Source organism: Amyelois transitella, chromosome 21 (genome assembly GCF_032362555.1).
Source record: "Amyelois transitella isolate CPQ chromosome 21, ilAmyTran1.1, whole genome shotgun sequence".
NCBI lineage: Eukaryota > Metazoa > Arthropoda > Insecta > Lepidoptera > Pyralidae > Amyelois > Amyelois transitella.
In genome coordinates, this window is record NC_083524.1 from 2,401,175 (window position 1) to 2,421,390 (window position 20,216).

The window sequence follows — 20,216 nt, forward strand, 5'->3', positions numbered from 1 at the left end:
ATATATTTTATACTATTATAACAGTACGGTTATGTCCGTGATGAATTTTGTATGGAATTTTTGGCGTCATTTAATGAAATTGTTAGGTCGAACTTCCGCGTCGCAAAGTGTTAAAAATGTAAAACTAGTGCGCAATAAAGATTGTCGTTAGTCTATGAATTTTTAAATTATCCCTCATCACTCATGCCAACAACGCCGTTTTACCTGAACGTCACATAATACGATTTATATAAATTTTCAACGTTATGCGTCATTCAAAACTATGTTGAGCAATAAGTGAAAAGAGAGGAAGCATTACACGCTCCAATTAGGCTAATACTAATCTCGAATTAGCATACATACATACAGTAGTACAGTACATACAGTGTAGTTACAGGTAATTTGTGATATACATTACCCAGTCTCTGTTGCACAATTCTGAAATTTATTTGTGTGATTTCCTTTAATAAGGCTTCAGATATGATAATTTGGATTATATGAGTACTTCTGATTACACGGTTAATTTGAGATCTAGCTAAAATCCTTTAAGCAGTGTTTTGTATAGATTTGCGTCGTATATTTGTGTAAAAATGAATACGACATCAAAATCTGCAGATTCAGCGAGCGACTTCATTTAATATCACTACAAAATACTCGTATGTAACAAAAAACCTGACAAAAATTACCCACATTGGGGCAGAATCGGAAAACTTAATAAGAGAGTGCTTAATATTATGCGCCGGGGAAAAATACTCCAAGAACCCTCATGTTTGTAAATATTGTGACAGGACACAAAAACGAACATCGGCCCATTAGAAGGACAAACAGGTTAAAACATATAAATTGTGAGTTACCGATTTTGGTTTAGCTTAATGTTTGTGTAGGATTGGCCGCCACAAAAAAAAATTAAAGAAATATAATAGTCTTAAATATGGAATTGAGATTCATATATAGTGATTTTTTGAAATGGAATGGAGTCTTCTGGCATCTAACGTGCCAGCCTTCTCACTAAAAACCCTCCGGTGGGCCCTTCTCGACATTTTGAGGACATCATAGGATAAAATACATATTAAAAAGGTACACAAATACATGGTATCAATCCAAAATCTTGGACAACTAGAAGACACTCTGATAAAAGGTCAGGTCAAGAATACCCTACACCGTCGATCTTGCACGAAAGCGAGTAGTGTCAATGTGGATGAAGATGGTGAGATGCAGTATGAGTCTCTACCTACAGGGGTAGGTAGACTACATCTTTAGGAGGAATGAGGAGTGAATTTATGAATGTAATAGTCTATCTCACTACATACATACATAATAATCATGTCTATATCCCTTGCGCGGTAGGCAGAGCCAACAGTCTTGAAAAGACTGATAGGCCACGTTCAGCTATTTGGCTTAAAGAATCGAGATTCAAACAGTGACAGGTTGCTAGCCCATCGCCTACAAGTAGAATCTCAAGTTTATAAGCCTATACCTTAGTCGCGACGTTTACGACATCCATGGGGAAGAGATGGAGTGGTCCTATTCTTTTTTCTATTGGTGCCGGGAACCACACCGCATCTCACTAGTTCCATAGTATTGTCCCACAGAATTGAAACCATTTCTACTAATAGTACGAAATCGTCCCACTTGTCCCCACTATGTGAATAATTCAATCGGATTAGTGAAATAAAAGACCGCCTTTGCCATGTTGTAATAACAACCAGATTAACACACATTAACATTATCAGTGTTTATAGCTGTTGAAATTTCAATTTAAAGTTGACCAATCAGTTCCGAATCCAGATAATTGTTTCGTTTATTTTGTGGAATGATTAATGAAACTATTACTCAGAACTAGGTCAAGTCAAGAAGTATTTTTATTCGCCTTCAAAAAAAGGTGGTTCTCCGATTGGTATAATGTATTATTATTTCGTCTGTAGTCGCGGACAAACATACATACAAACACACATAATACATAATAGCTTCTATTAAGATGTTCTGTAATGTGTTTCTGTAATTGTCTCTCATGACGCCCAGAGTATGATATTGGATCATGTCTATTCTGACGGAGCCCAAGATTACTTAAAAAAAATCATACTGTCGCAGCCTAACGTCGCGTACGCAACTCTTACGAATGGTACCACCGCTGCTATGTGATTTCATAAATATTTATTACTTAATGAAACTGGTAGAATGTCCCTTGAACTTTAAAATGGACCATCATGTTGTATACTTTGAGGATTTGTTATACCACAGACGTAAATAATAATAGGTAAATTTCTTTAAAAACTTAAACTATTGATTTTAAAAATATATTGCACTGGGACTATCAAATCAATACTACCTGGAATAATAATATAAGTTTTTTTACATACACAGAGAGTATACAAAAACTGTACCCTATGAATTTACAATCTACACGCGAACGAAGTCGCGGATTAAAGCTATGTAACATACATACATATATATATGGTCACGTCTATATCCCTTGCGGGGTAGACAGAGCCAACAGTCTTGAAAAGACTGACAGAAAAGGTTGCTAGCCCATCGCCTTAAAAAAGAATCCCAAGTTTGTAAGCCTATCCCTTAGTCGCCTTTTACGACATCCATGGGAAAGAGATGGAGTGGTCCTATTCTTTTTTGTATTGGCGCCGGGAACCACACGGCACAGCTATGCACTATACACTAGCACTATTTGATATACTGTGACGGCCGCATTGCTGGCGTGTTTGCAAAATGTCAAGTTCAATGCCAAAGGCGAAATAACTGTAATTAGTTTTAATGACAAACCACTAGGTACATAATACACATGAACTTTACAACATTAATCAATTAATTTCTGAATACAAATGTTAAGAATTATAATTAAAATTCATTGCAAGTTAAATAAAAGCTTTTGATAAAAAAAGCAAATCTCGGTTGACTTTATTATTGTTTCTTAAAATACAAAGACGTCAAAAGACACTGCAGAATAGAACCACTCCATAGCTTTCCATGGATGTCGTGATATTGTTCGGGAAGAAAATTTAAAAGAAAAAAATAATAGATCAATATATTTGGACATATATACGAAACAAATGAGAACGCCTTAAAAACGACAATGTCATTTCAAAGTCTCGTTTTCTCTACGGTTCATGTGCCAACTTAATAAGTGAGGAGTTAGATGTAGACGGCTATATAGGTTTTCAAAGCCGGTGCAGGGCCGATAAGAGAGCGGCATCTTAAGAGCGAGCCAAAAAGAGTCTGAAACACTCAATCGATCCACAAATGTTCGTCAACTAATGTTAAACAACTAATGTGAGGTAAGGACGTTGGCGAAACGTTTGTGGGTGAAACGTTCAGGGGTTAAAGATTCTGGGGGCGAACCGTTCATGGATCAATCGAGTGTTGGTACCATCAACCGTTTTAGACTCAGCCGAAAAAGTTCACTACTGGGACTTTTATTTGTCTCCCTCAAAAGATCTGGAGTACTGTAACACGGGTCCTGCCTTCATCAGTCTCCAGTCTCTTTCAATCGGTGTTGGTAACAACAATTTATTATAACCTATGTATTTTTCATGTACGATTGTTGGAGAAAATAAAAGATTTTTACTTTACTTAACTTTACTTTATCGGTTAAAAGCGGCGTTTATCCAAATACTGCATCCTTAATATGGTCTTTTGAACAGCTAGTAGGTAGTGGCTTTCCTACGCTGTGCTTGCCAGTACGTGATCGCCATTAATTTTGACATGTATGTATGTTCTGCCAATAAATTTAAATCAAAATGAAAATTACCCAAAAAAGTGGAGCATATGATACAGCTTGCCCTTACATCTTCTCAGTCTGCGTCTTCTATACTTTAAGTAAGTCATTTCACTGAAACACACTTTCACTGATGTCAAAAACTGCCTTACAAGAACCAAGTTAAAGGTAAACTTTGTTCCATCAAAAATTCCCGAGCTATGTTCTATCCACGTATCCGAACAGCGATAACCAGTTTGAAAAAGGAACTAGTATTTTTATCGATTCTATATTTCGGGATACACTCGTAGCAGGATGGTCGCGTATAACCTCCCAGGAGCAGGCTATTATACTAACTGGTATGCGTATCCAGTCTCACCGCATTAGATCATCAAGTTCCTCCCACGGCCGCGAGGTGATATTATCACGGTGATACCAGCGGTAAATAAACAACGCGATTCTATTCATAGACAAGAATACCAGCGCGTATCCGAACGCTAATCGTCCTTTTTTTTCTAGTTTTTTGTCGTGTTCGAAATATAAATATGAGTTTGAATATTAATAAGTTTTAATTTACGGTTATTTGTTGAAACAAGTTTTGAATAAGAATTGCTGCGAAGTATGAGAACAAAATGGCCGGTGGTTTATGCATGACTTTGTAAATTTAAATGTACAAATTATGTGTGATTTAATATAAATACCAAGCAAGATATATTATATAAATTTGCAAAAGTAATTATCAAAACTTGTTAACTTTGTACTGAGCATCAAAAACATAAAACTGGCAAACGAACGGTCTTTTGCGTCCAATTTAGTTGTCAGAATCTGTTTGTGGAATTCAGAGATGATTTTAATGAAATACGTAGCGTTTAGATGTAATTTGAACGGAATGCGGGCCTCGATAGTAACTTAACGACCTCAATAATTAAATTACACTTCGTTATTGGAGATAGAGATATTTGAACCTGTAAGAACATTTCCATTTGGAAATTCAAATGCTTCTATTAAATTAACAACTTCTAGTTTATCTTAATTGTATATCGATTAACATTAATTTCTTAGTTTGTTCCTTCTAGAAATTTGATCCCTAAAAAGCATATTTTAACATCTTTATTTTGTTACTTGACACCTAACGAAACATTAAAGTTATTTAAGATTCAACAGTATAACAGTTCTCCTACTCACAAAGTTCCAGAGGTTAGACTTCACATTAACATGATCAGGATGATCCTTGTTCTTAGACAACAAGACAAAAATAGTTAAGTTTAAAAATAATACGGAAATTAACTAACAGAAACAAACAAATCATAAAGTTTACAATAAGTAACAAAACTTCTAACAAGAGCCTGAAGACTAAGTAACGTTTACGACCAAATTTTAACAGCTCTCGACCGCGGGGTCATGTAGGAAGTGAATCACAGAATAATACCTATACGTAAACACGTCAGTTTTGGCGCAATTCCAAAAGATCACGTCATAACTACACTACACTTGCGTTAAGAAGTATCTATCTTCGAAAATGTCACACAAAACATAAATGCAAACGAGGAGAATTGGTATAAAAAGACTTAAAAACAACTCCGACTTAATACGGTGTTATACTAACTACGACAAGTTAGTATAACACCGAGCCTGAGATGAAGATATTTCCTTTGTGAGAGTTTAAACCGGTCTTAAAACTAATTTTTAAGATTAGCAAATATTAATTTGATCACTGACAATATAGAAAGACTTAATTCATCGTTTCTCGACAAGGATCTCAACCCAACCACGCACAAATACTGAACGATACGTGTGCAGTCGAGAAAACTCAAAATTTACAAGAACTCCTCATGAATATGTTAAAATCGTCTTTACAACTAAAGTTTTAAGGGTAGAATTCCGGTGTGCAGACACAATTAGCTGGTTATAAGCGAAGCGACCTTGCTGTGGATACGGCTGATTCATGAGTTAACATATCGAGTGTTGGAAACCTATTGTATTACCTAATTGTGTTGCGGACGTAACAGTTGCATGATGATTGCTATGGCAAGTATCAGTATCATCAGTTCAGAACAGGTCAGGCTATGATCAAAACGAACTCTTTCATATTTACCTGGGTTTGGAAAGCTTACTTTTGAATTTCTTTGGCCTGTTGTTAGAATATTGAGTGGAAAATAACATTTCTACCAATAACAAAAACAAGGACATGAATATATATCTACCACAAACACGATATATCATAAGCAATGTTTAGTTAGAATCCCACAGCACTAAGAAGATAAAGGGCCTATTTGAATCTGTGCTATTATGATTACTCTTAATATATTCATCCTCTCTATCGCAAATCATAAAAGTGATGCTATTTACTGTGCACAGCCTGGTGATATTTCCATAACAGTAATAGGCCGCCAGATATAAAGAAAAATGAAAGAATTACACAACCTCTGTTATAGTGATTAAAATAACGACTGTGGGACCATCAACTATAATAATATTACTGTTGTTTCATTTAAACTAGTGTTCTAACGTATGTTTATGCAGCTGTAAGAGATGTTTTCCACACTCACACTTACACAGACACTAATAATAGTGGTATACTACTGTATTAGTTTAGCAGAGTATAGCTATAATGAAACTGCGGCGTTTGATCTCAGATTAAGACTCGCTATATCGCTTTTGTTCACTCAATATCAAAATTCATAATGTGGGTTTCATACAAGCCAACTCACCTAATCCGGGATCCATGGATAAAGACATACCCCAGGCTCCTCTCTAGAGTGGTGAGGATGTAACCTATGGATGGATGGACTAAAGCCAGGAAGAAGAAGGGTAGAACAAGGCGAATAAGATTAAATCATTTATACCTACACATTTAATATATGACGTAGCGTAAGCTATTAAAAAACGTAATAAAATAAGTCAACAGTAATGCCATATTGTATTTTAAATTTGAAATTGATTATCTGAATGATGTGTGGTCATCGACTTTTCTGTTGCAACGTCACATTTAACAACACTTACCATTTCTATAGTATATTATTTATTACGAATTTTAAGATAACAGTACCCCTAAAAAAAAATATTTTCTGTAGTGTTTTTGAAAGTTTTATTAAACATTTCTTCATTACAGCTAATGATTTATCTCGATAAGGGCGTATTAAATATGAGAAAAAGAAGCGGCCAGCCAGTGGTCTAATTGACTTGGCAGAATAATAAACACATATACATCATGCGTGTAAGAAGAAATTCCCACGAGATCTACTGCGCAATGACATTACCCGGACTGGAAAACGATTGTGCGACAACTCTGTCTCTTTCCCACTGAAAATAAAAAACAGTTGAGCGACAGAGAAGTAATTTCCCGAGTCAGTGGTGCACAAACCATGGCCTTGGTGACTCCATGGAATGGGTGACAAACATAGGGTGCATTTTTATATAAAATAGTGCAATAGAAACAAATAGCAAAAAGTGAAAACATTTTTTACTAGACCATACAAATTGGTTGACCTTGATAACAACTTAAGTAGTTTTTTAGAAATAAGGAGACGTATAATAATAATATTATGTCACGAAATGCATTTACTGTAAAATACACCCAAGTAAAATTAAAAAAGGTACTTTTTAAAAATTATACAACATAATTAAAAGCATTTTTTTTTAATCGAAAAGTTAATTTTTAATTGGTTTTTGCTGTAACTTCATCCACTTTTCTTAAGATAATGTGTAACTAAAGTTTGAGAAACACCGGGCAATAGCAATAATAAGTATCGAGAATCGTCACGCTCGAGTTGAGGAAATGCGAAATGATACAAATCGATTTCATTCATATAGCGATACGGTTAGTAGTGCAGCGGTTGGTGGCGAAACGTTACTTTCGTTACGACTTCACCTGACACACACGTTTTTAATTGTAATCGATTGAAAAGAACATCAATTTTCTTGGGAAATAGCTTTATAGGTGCAGATAACAATTAGTACCTACGTCGTTATAAAAATATTTGTTACGGAAGATGCTGATTTTTATATAAGTTTGGCGATTTTGTTCCACTTTTGATAAAAGTGGAAAATATTTATATGTAATAGTGGAAAATAGAAAATATAAAAAACATCAAATTACAATCTAATAATTACTCTTACTTTATTTATATTCAGAAATGTCCCAAAATGAGAGGGGAAATAATTGCAGATATCTAGTTCTGAATTTTTGTGGCTATTTGACAAAGCTTGTCTGTCTAACTGTCTGTTATTTATAAGTAGTGAAGCCAAAATAAAAACAAAATCCGAATGTTATTTTAATTGTTTAAAATTAAAATTCCTTCTCTAGCGAACACGTAATTCCTATCAGAAAAAATCTCATCTAGCCACGACAGCACAATCACTTGCAAAGCAAACAGTTCTATTTATAGCATAGGCCGTGCTGGAAGTGCATGTTTATGTACTCGTTCATCTGACCCGTTCAATTATCCCGTAGTCTAGTTACGGCTCCGGCCGTACCGGGGACGGGACGTCGTAACTTCGACAGGTTTACTAGTGTACACTCGAGGGCAATTGTGATTGGACTGATTGAAATTTAAAACAGGCATAAGATAAAGTCACTTAACTGAATAAAATGTAAAGTAACGTAGGTACACTCTAATTTATTACAATATATTTTTCATCGAGTGCAATTAAGATTATTCATGGCATTTCTTAATCATATCATATGTGTTGCAGATAATGGTTTTTAGAGATTCTTGTGATTTATGACCTACGGTTTTGGCATAACAAATCTAAATTGTCAACAAATATACTTATATATTTGAGACTAGCTGGACCGACTTCTCACGATGTTTTTATATGTGTCTACGTTCCATAATTGTCTAGGAAAACAGTGTAAACCACATCCAATACCAATGCGTAAAAACTGCATCAAATAAAGAAAACAACAATTAATTTACAATAACTCACTCTGTATCAGGTATTTTCATCCTATCACAGCAGATCGTTTAATAACTTTACAACGTCCTTTTCGCAAAGCTTCACACTGCGATAGAATATACAATAGCACACACACACACACACACAAAAAAAAAACACAAATCACAAAACCACAAATCCAAGACACAATACAAAATGGGCAACACACAACAGGACGAGTGAATACAGTATATAATATATCTGTATCGGACGTAAAAGTCGCGGGTTCAATGGTGAAACTAGAGAACGGAACGGTTCCGCCGGGCGCCCGCGCACTAATGCGATTTCCCGCGAACGGAACGCAATTATGTATGTATTAACAAATCCGAATTAAGGATGGCGCGTTTCACTCGCCTTGGTCGGTCGTTGTTGTTGTTATTGTATCCTGGGCTTAAAAACTTTGAAAAGGAAGGGCATTTTTGTAATCCAAGATTTGTACGTTAATTTTGTAATTAACTAGATTATGCCAGCAGAACCCGCCCATTTAAATCTAAAAATTCGTTTATTTCCAATTCCCGTGAGAATGTCGGGTTTTTTTTTTAATGCTACACTTCGCAACATTTAGCTAACCTACGTAATTTTTTTTTAATTTAATATTTTGATCTTTAGAAATTCTAAATTGTCATATTGTCATACAAGAGGACAGTTAATTAATCACCTCGGATCACATACATAGTTAGTTGTTTCTCAGAAGAAACACTGTTTTTTTTTTTATTTTATTCCAAATACAATACCAAGTTTACCGCAAAAAAATAATAATCAAATCGGTAGATACGAAATAAAATATATAATAAGAAAAAGTGATGCAATGTTTTGTGATAAGATTTGATACAGTCTTTATCATTGATATTAAAAGCGGATGTCTATACATTCACACAAAAAATGTCATAATGTTATTTCATGTTATTACTTACATCTTGGATGTAATATGAGCGGACGAGCCCGTTTGAAGCACAAATTATTAAAATAACAGACATGCCACCGACTTCCTCACGGTAGCTTTAAATTTCTTGAACCTTATTCTATTTCTAGTAAATCGATAATGAAATGGAATCGATTGGAACAACTTCAGTCAATCGGTTGATCTTAATACTTTATTCATTTTGTAATCAATCAAATACTTACTATTTCTAATTTTGTTTTGCAATATAAAGGTACCTACGCAAGAACGAACGTAGAGGAGAATTGTGTCGCATAACTTCAAACTTGGATAAATCCTTCTTCAATGATTTTTAAGATTTTGATATCGTTAAAAAGAAAAAAACACAAGCTTTGAATCTATTTTGTCAGTTGTGTATAAATCCACATAGTTTGTGAGAAATTAAGAGTCAAAGTCATATCATTTTATGAAAGCCAGATATATCCACTGTCCATTTTTTTTCAAATGATGGTATATCCATGACGACCAATCAACGCATTGCTTTTATCCAATATGTCCGACAATTGACGTAAAGTTTACGACTTTTAACAACTTGCGCTCCCGTGTTTTATTATTTATTTTGGGTAATTACTTCGTTTCCATGGATAATTCTATTAAAATTGTGTCACCCAGTAATGCCCGTAAACGGCCTAATATAAAAACTCGCCGTAAGAAAGAGGAAAGAGCGAATATTCGGTAAATTTGTAATACGTATGCAAGCGTTATTTGAAATTTTCAGACAGCGCTAGTGATGTGGCTAGCCATTATCGACTCAATTACCTACAGTTACTATTGTGTTATTCTACTATTACAGAATAATTTGGATGTGACGAAATATGAAACAAGTTTTGTTTTACATACGACCTCTCCGATCTTTTAGTAGGTATACAGGACTATCTGTATAAGTAATTGTCCAGAGAATATGCAATTGGAGTTCCGATTAATGAACCAAAATTCACTGATGTTCGCAAATTGCTGAAAACTCACTTTGAACAAGATTGGGCTTCGTTGCCGCAGTTAGTTAGTTAGTTTTTTTAGTTATAAAAATATGCTCAACAGTCAAAATGTGATAGGGCGACCAACGCTCGAAGAAGAGATTGCAGATGATGACTCAGAAGAAGTATTAAGTTTTGTTTAAAATAATTTATTTTGTTACTCACTCTTTTAATAAAAAAAAAAAACTTCGTTTTTAATAAATTTTGTCACACCTTATTTTAATAAAAAAAAATGGTTTGAAAAATAACATAACTAGGAAGTTATGTTATTTTTCTTTCTATTCAGTTAGCTAACACGTTTGACCCTTGATAATTTACCGTGATATCGTCATGAGCACATAGAGCACATCCCTAGCTCGGGTCGTATTTTTTTAAATCTAGTTAAATCCAGACAGGTTAAATCAAAATAATATAAATCCATCATAAGTTTTTTCAAAGATGGATAAAATGCATTCCATTATATCGAATATGGGTAGATCCAATCTTAAAATTAAATTTTTGCAAAGACGAATTGATAAATTATTATAATTTAAGAAAGGGACGGTTTTATTAACTTTTGTTGCCATTTTAAAATAAAAACTGCCTTAGAAATCAAAGTGTGTATATTATTATCACTGTTTTCTGAATATCTTCTAAAAGTGTAGAGTGGATTTATCCGACTTTGAAGTTAAGCGACACAATTCAAAGTGAACTATTTTGTTTCTTATAGAATTTATTTCTATTAATTTGAATTGAATTCACTTTGAATATTATCTACCTAAATGAGACACACATAAGTGAAAGAGAGTACACATTTCTGTGCCCTCATTATTGTGTAACGGCATGCACCTTATATTTATGTGAATAGCCCGCCTATTCTGATATAGAGGTTAGTGCTGTGGAATGCGCCCCGACCTGCCTCAAGGAAGGAATGGTATAAAGCTGGGAATGGACTGATGCGCTTAGTTAAGTGTACACGAAACGCACTTTCCATTTTGAATTTAGAATCTCGTTGGGAATTTAGAAATAGAATTGAACGATTATTAATTGAAATTTTTAAAGACGCCTTTCCGTTTTGAATCTTGTTAGAAATTAAATAATCAAATTAAAAGGTTAAAAGAATTTCATTCTTAATGAAATTATATTTTAGGCACAATTTGTGTCTGTGAAAAAATAATTTTCTCTTCGTCTGCTTCCTTACAAGACACCATTTTTTTCTTCGATTTCCTACAACTTCGAGTTTTTTAAAACGACTGACGGAAACAGTTACTGTCACTTACAATACTCGCGTGTATTCGTTCACAGCTTTACCCAACTCTCGCCTATATTTATGGTGTTCCCCGGCATCCCACGGGCTTTTAATGGGACGGCTCCGGTTTTGTATGCTTTTTAATGCAACCAGCTTTTTGCTTATTACGAATGAAGACACATGGGGATTGATAAAATATGCTTTATTAACTTATATAATATCTTTCTTTTATAATTAAATAAGTCACCCTTTAGGACATCCATGGGAATGGATGTCATGGATGGAGTGGTCCTATTTTTTATTTTGTATCGGTGCCGGAAACCACACGGCTCATTCATAGTTACTTACCTACTAATAGAAATCCAAGTGGAGTCTGATGCGTGGTTATTAGTAAGTACAATAACGGTACCAACACACAAACAGACGAACTATAATTACAGGTCTCGGCCACTTTCGATCGCATGTGGACCCGCCATTACGATATTTAGAACGACGCATGTATCATGGTGAATATTTCATTCACTACCAACAACAGTTTGATGAAGTCGTAAATTTAATAGTTGTAAATTGTTATAATTTCTTATGCGTGTCCCAAGAATTGAACTATTGTCTTTTCCAGTGAATGACGTGCGAGGTGACTAAAACTTAATGATTAATGACATGTGGTGTCTTTCAGATAGCTTACCCTTACTTTAACTGCTCTGACGAAACTAACAGCTCTGAACGTAATAAGGAAAGCTCCTACGAATAACCAAGGAATTCAGGCAGGATAAAATAGCTTATTTGATGATAATTCAAAACGTCACAACACAACCAGTTCAAATTACATTGAGGCGCAAGTGCATAACGGTCTATGTAAATAAATCATAGACGACGCATTGTAGTGACTCGTGCGCAGCGCCACGCCCTTTGATTGTTACCGAACAGAGTTGGCCGAAATTATTGTCAAATTCAATCCATATTAAAAATTATGAAGAGAGAAGAAAAATATCTATTTACTCCACAAATCGGTTGCTTTTATAAAAGTTAAGAAAAAGAAAAGCTTAACTACAAATAATCAAGATGTTAACGCAGTCGATAAGGCAGATGGTACAACTTCATTTATCTTGTATAAAATTTGATAACTAAGCAAAGATTTAACATACAAAATCATTATAAATAACCATTCCAAAAGCAATGCTTTTTGACGCACTCACAAACTAGCGGCAATCTCAAAAACTCGGAATGTTTTCGCCAGAGATAACCGATATCGGTTGAAGAAAGCAGAATTGAAAGTATTATATCAGAGAAGATGCGTAGTATAAAGCAATAAAACTAAGTATACTCGTACTCTGTTTCGAGTCGCCATTGTTTAGGCGCGTGCGCTGATTAACCGTTACGCCTATTGTTTGTTGTTAAGGTTAGGATTGGGACTTAGTGGAGGCGGTAGAGGAAGTTAATAAAAGGAATGCTGCACTTTCGGTAACTCACGCATTTCAATTTTAAAATATCGATGCGATTTTTAAATTTCAATTAAATGAATAAATCCTAACAATGTATTCTTTCCTCCACACTTCCATTCTAAGTTTGGATAATTGTAAAGTTGGCGTCATTAAAGAAATGCTGCAGCGTAGTTTGTTACCGCTTCTTCTGCACTGACGCTTGTGTTGTGTCATGTTGTGAAACCAAAAGATATGACAATTATTACCTACGTGATGTTGAAATGTCCCATAATTAAAAAAAATGGTCGCAATAACAATACACGACGTCTTAGAAGTAAATGAACAAACTTTTTTTCATCATCTTCCGCTGCCGCTTCCGCCTATGGAATATAAACACAACACTGAAGCTATAACAAGGTTGTATATACGTACATACGTTTGATTTGTGCGTCGCTAAAAGAATTACCTTGGAGGCTAACAAGATTATAATACCTCGGCCTTTCGCTGAGAAAATAATCGTTACCACATCGGAGGCGACTTTCTTCGTCTTCGCTCAAACGGTAAATAATGACTGTTTATAGTGGTTATGGACAAACTTAAAATTCCGTGGCCGTACATCGCGTAGGCTTCACCTCTGTTGGTTTAAAAATGAAATTTTCGCTGGCCACTTAAATTTCACTTTAAGTCTGTAAACTGTGAGTTTGTATGGAATAGTTTAATACGCTTTCAATCTCACTGAGTTGCTATGTATGTACCTATAAGAACATAAATGTTTTATATTTATGATTCATAGTTGCCAGATAAACGTTTAATAATTTACCATTCTGCTCTCTTTACGAATCTTTACTCCGTTTTCTGCTCCCGTGGCATTTATAAATGCCTTATACATGCATAAGTATGCATGGATCATCAAAGTCGGTCAAGTAGTTATTGAGTTATACACAATTTTGTAAAAAAATGAAATTGCTCGCGAGGTCTAAGTTCGCGGTGAACAACGACATAGTATAAATTTCAATTATAAAGTGAAAATACTGCGCTTTTGAACAAAACGCGTATTTGCGTTTAGTTATTCGTCAAATTTTCCACGGCATTGTACGGTTTTGTTCTTTGTCACGCTTCATTGGCGACCAAGGGCGTTTCATTAACACCACAAAAGACCATGCACATAAATAATAGACAGCGAAGCACAAAAATATGTTTTGTCAGTGAAATCTGTGCGAAAATAGCTGAATAGATATTTGACACCGAATGTCATTCGTCAAAAGTTGCGTTGAGTAAAAAAAAATATTATGATTTTTTTTCTATAAATTTGCACGTAATTTTTGATATGGCAACATCTGAATAGGGGCACTTTATTATACGTATAAGAATCCTTGTCACCCTTGGCAACAAAAACTTGCTACTTTAAATACATATACATTAAAAAAATATAGATACTTAGGTGGAGCCTGTAATAAATAACCAATTTCAGTACTAATTGAATTGTATAACTAATATTCTATTACTACTAAAATAAAACTTAGGGAGATTAAACGATACCGCTTTATGCACTCACTCATAATTTTATCTCAACTTTATACATATATATATATGTTATGAGTAAGACTTCACAAAATTTCAGGGTTCACCATCACGATGACTAATGAGTATTCCAAAAATCGTTTTCAACGTGACAATTTTTCCGTTACGGTCACAAATTTACATACAATCTTTTAGGGCCCTGCAACTTTCACCCGAGATTTCCATAATTACGATGTATTTATTAAAATTTGTCAGTTTTTTATGCACGTATCAGTGTCTTTGATCACATATGGCAGCCCTGCCTTTTAGGTTTGCTACGAGTAGGCATCAAATTTGCATGAAACACGTATGAAAAAGATATAAAAAACAGAAATCCCTAACGCTGAGTCGGCAAACTACACAGGTTTATGCATTTACTAGAGGCCGCCCGCGACTTCGTCCGCATGGAAACCCTATCAATCCCGCGGGAACTCTGGGATAAAAAGTAGCCTATGTGTTATTCTGGGTCTTCAGCTACCTACATACCAAATTTCATGGTAATCGGTTCAGTAGTTTTTGCGTGAAAGAGTAACAAACATCCATACATCCATACAAACTTTCGCCTTTATAATAGTAGTAGGATTATTAGTGGAAACACAGATAGTGATTTTAGTATAACCTCGTTTTAAAAATGTCATTAGTTGGCACCAATAGAAAAAAAGAATAGGACCACTCCATCTCTTTCCCATTGATGTCATAAAAGGCGACTAAGGGATCTATATATATAAAAGCGAAAAACACTCACTTAGGAATCACAAAATCTCGAAATCTACTGAGCCAATAAAGATGAAATTTGGCAGGAAGGTAGATTTTAATTAGGAGGGATCCACTAAGAAAGGATTTTTGGAAATTCTATTCCTAAGGGGGTGAAATAGGGATTGCAAGTTTGTATGAAACTTCGTAATTTTTAGTGTGGGTTACGCGGACGAAGTCGCGGGCAACAGCTAGTAGGCTTATAAACTAACTAATGTTTGTATTAAGCAATGTTTGTATAAAAAAATTTACAAATACTAAAATGTTGTTAATATTGTAAATGAATGTTTTTATTTGTTCTTTTAATAAAATGCAAATTCAAGTGGGTATGTGTTACACGTGTGGGCGTGGAAGAAAGTGATCGCATCAAACCTGTCCACGATATCGATATAACCCGAATGTTAATCGATAGACGCAATCGAGTCGCCCTTAGGTCCGGCATTCATTCTCAGATTGGCCAATTATGTTGTGATAATTTTTTGGTAACTATGTTAGGAATTTTAAATGTAGCTTTTGAGTTTCGATTGAAAGTAGGCGCTTAGATTTCTCAACGACTACCGTAATAATTATATATTTTAAATTTTTGTGTGAAAAATTTAAGTGCCGGCACAAATACAAAAAAAGAATAGTACCATTCCATCTCTTTCCCATAGACGTCGTAAAAGACAATTAAGGGATAGGCTTATAAGCTTCTTCTTTTAGGCAACGGGCTAGCAACCTGTCAATATATGAATCTCAATTCTTTCATTAGGCCAAACAGCTGAACGTGGCCTTCAGTATTTTCAAGACTATTGGCTCTGCCTACCCCGCAAGGGATATAGACGTGACCTTATGTATGTATGTATGTATATGTATGTTAAATTTATTTGATAGGTATGCCATGACCGCCAAGGCAAGTGGAGACCGGGGTACTCCAAATGCCGATGATTCAAGCTCTCCATCATGCAGAAGACTGTAGTAGACGAAGAAGCCTGCTGCAGCGCTTCTGCCGGAGTCGACAATTGACAAGTCAACGACTTGAGATGGACGAGGTTTTGCCATATTTTGAGCGCTGATAATTAAGCAAAAAAAATTGATAGCGCTTTGTTGCATACACAGTGTGAATGGAAACCTTGGTGCGGGGAGGCCTAGACGAAGGTGCCTCGATCAAATCGGGAACGCCCTGGTAAAAGGTCAAGAGTACCTACCCAAAACCGATCAGCTTTAATGATAATGAATGTGGATGAAGCTGAATAAAGTATGCGGGGATCGTGACAAGTGGTAACTGACTGCATGCATGCTGCATGTATAATAACACACAGAGAGATCTCAAAGAGAAGATAAATATAAAGGCGATCGTTTCAATAATGAAGAGCTGAAAGTATTTGCGCGCGTTTAAAACAGCGCATCTGTTTTCTTTCATCACTTTCACTAGCGGATAATGCAGAATGCAACAAGTCTAACTGTTTACAAGACATAATAAAATAAAATGTAAACGCGTAACACGCTACTTTTTCTTTTTCTCTGTCAACGTACTTTTGACATAATAATACAAAGCTGCTAGCATTATTATAAACAGTTAATCAAATTTACGTTTCTTTTGCATATGTACCTAAAACGGCACCTAAGATTACTATTTCCTAAATTCTGTTATATGTAATTAATCCCGATTATGTAAAGTATTTACAACGCCATTTATTTATATATATATATATACTAAATATCTTCTACTTCTCAAGGTCAAAGACCAGCTAACCGCAGGCTTGCCACAAACTAAATCATTGCACGACGTCAGGGCTGCCTGAAAAAATCAAACATTTTATATACCTAGCTTTTGCTAATGCGAGTGTTTTATAAAAAAAAGCGTAAAGGAGCCTTTCAGGTCATCATCGTTCTCTTGATAGGTGTGTTAAGGTCAGGTTATCGCAAGGACAATCTTGACCTCCATGATTTTAGCTTGAATGAAATAACAACAGGAGAAACACAAAAAACAGGGAACTCAGCTTGAATCTTGAGTGTTTGTTCACATCTACATCTTCAACGAGAAATATATAGAGTGAGCATTATCAGTGGTAAAAATAACAGGGCATCTTATGTAAAAGAATCCAAATAGATTCAACAGTTCGATCCATAACCAATAAACTATTATCATCATACCTATACATACCTATTAATTATCTATTGTACAATAGCGATAAAATTGCTTCTAAGTTTTCACTCATCATCTCGACTCAAGATGGTGACTTGATCCCGGATCAAGTCAAAGTGGCATCAGTCGCCAACCCTATAAGACCGCGGCGCAGGCGACATCCAAGCAATCAGCAAATAAGTAACACTGTTAAACGCGATTGTGGTTGATAAGACGATCGTGCATTTCCGATCGCGACCGCCGATCTATATATATAATTAGCTGATTAATTACTAGTTGTCGCCTGCTGATTAGCTCGCATCCTATTAATATATATGTATGTATTTGCGAAAGTTTATAAAAATGTGTGAATCTATGTTTCACGCAAAATCTTCTGGATGGATTATGACGAAATTTGGTACACGGATGGAATCTTATATATAAAATTCTCGTGTCACAATGTTCATTCCCGTACTCCGAACGGTCAGATTCTCATGAAATTTTGTGAGCATATTGAGTAGGTCTGAGAATCGGCCAACATTTATTTTCATAATCCTTAGTGATAAGGGTTGTCCACCCTTTAAACATTTTTTTTAACTAGAAATTACTTAAGAATTTACACAAAAATTAAAAAAATATTTATATGGCAAAACAACGTTTGCCGCGACATCTAGTATTATTACTAAAAAGACGGGAACAATCACAAAAATACGTTTCCCGTGAGACTGAAGACACCGACCTCAAGATCATAAGTCAAACGCTAGATCACGGAGCCATTACATCATACAAATAAATTACTGCAACAAAAGGTAGGGCATAACCTTTTTCAATAACATTGCAAAGAATATAAAAAAGGCGAACTATTTAATCAAACAATACCATTGATGATGATCATCATCAATGATGTCATCGGGCGGCATGCTATACCTGTTATAGAACAATAATTGGAATTATGATTTAATCAAAGATTATTATAAACATTAGTAATCTACTACTGGGTTTCGCTTCGCAAGTGCGTAAATATATTTTTCAAAGCTAAGGACAGAGCGTCAGTGGTCGAATGGGTAAGGAGCCCGGTTAAAATGCGTGTTGTGCAAAAAGGCCCAGGTTCGAATCCCATTTCGGCCATGTTCCAATGACTATTTTCGAAATTACGTGTATTTGTTTTTAACACGTTCATCGCCATGGTGGGTCAAAATGACCGGCACTTGATCTAGCCATTTGGGCCATGGGGGATCAAAATGACCGGCACGCCAGACCTACCTTTGCGAAGCCCGTTCGCGCCGCAGAATGCAAAATCTGTGTATTCAGCCATACAATGTGACCGGCGCGGCCCCAATGAACACCTGTAACTACTTGGTTTTTTGATTTTTTGATGGCATACCTGTTTTTAGGACTTAGAGAAAAAAGTTAATGAAAAAACATAGGATTTCGAATCATATATTTTTATTTCTGTTATAAGTTGCATTTATGCATAAAAATGAAAAGACAACAGAATATTATTAATTTTAGGCATGTTTTTATCAAAATTTAAGAAAAAAAGAAAGACAATAGAACAAAAAATATGTATTAGGAACGTTTTTTATCAAACCACAATTACAAATCGTCATACGAACAACAATCAAACTAAAGATTAATTCAACTCTAAATGGATATTTAAACATTTTAGTGGCATTTGTCAAAACATTGACGACATAAATGGGGATTGCCGGGACAAATAGTGCAAAACCAAGAAACCTTCTTTGTTTTGTTCTTGGCGACATTTCTTCCATGCAACTCAACATTTGATTTGTAACAATCACGACAAAATTTTCTTGTTGATACTGCTGCACCTTCTTTTTTCTTAAGCTCGTGTTTTTGTCTTCTGGGTCGTGGTGTGGTCAATCCCGTATTTTCTTGACTACCCTCAATCAACTGCTTTGCCAACAGTCGCCTAAAATTGACGACAGATATCTTCTTCTTCGTTGTACTTTCATATAGTACTCTTGCATTTACTACAGCAGTATTGAGTAATAATTCGATACCGAGCTTCTTATACCACTTTAACGTCTTTCGCAATGGACTCGAATAAGCACTCATTTGGTCAGACAAGTCAACGGCTGCTTTGGCTTTATTATAATCAATCACAATTTTCGGTTTAATTGTTTCAACCCCTCTTTTGTTCTTTTTTTTTGTAAAACCAATTGAATGTTTGGTTGACAACAAACACACGTCCCTCTTATCCTTCCACTTCATAACCGTGACTCCGTTGTTGTTTTCTTTTGCCATAAACTCACCCGGTTTCAGATTTCCAGTCATGACGTCCTTTGGTAAGTTCTTCCTGTTTTTTCGTAGGGTCCCTACTAAATGAGTATCGTGTTGAACTAACTTCTCAGCTAGATCTAAGCTTGTATACCAATTATCTACGAACATGGTATGACCTTTTCCAAAGTAGTTACGTGCTAAATTCAAGACAACGTTGGTTGGAGTATTATCCTGTGAATCTAATGTCTTTCCTCCATATACCTCCACCTTTGTCGTATAGCCAGGAGTAGTACACAATTTAAATAGCTTGATGCCATATTTATGTCTTTTCGACTTATTATATTGGCGGAAAATGATACGCCCACG

The 20,216-nt window shown here is 35.2% G+C and overlaps 1 protein-coding gene across 5 annotated transcripts in view; it reads right to left on the bottom strand.

Annotated features, from left to right (window-relative positions):
• LOC106136631 (protein kinase C and casein kinase substrate in neurons protein 1) overlaps positions 1-20,216 on the bottom strand; it is a 100,118-nt gene that overhangs the window by 57,816 nt on the left and 22,086 nt on the right. For 2 of the 5 annotated variants that reach the window (XM_060950215.1, XM_013337237.2), the window contains exon 1: positions 8,615-8,891. The exons of 1 other annotated variant lie outside the window; for it this stretch is intronic. In XM_060950215.1, the coding sequence (XP_060806198.1) occupies positions 8,615-8,634 (20 nt within the window). In that variant the 5' untranslated portion in view covers positions 8,635-8,891. Of the gene's footprint in view, positions 1-8,614; positions 8,893-20,216 lie in introns of those variants that run through there. 2 more of the 5 variants (XM_013337240.2, XM_013337238.2) reach the window with 2 other exon arrangements.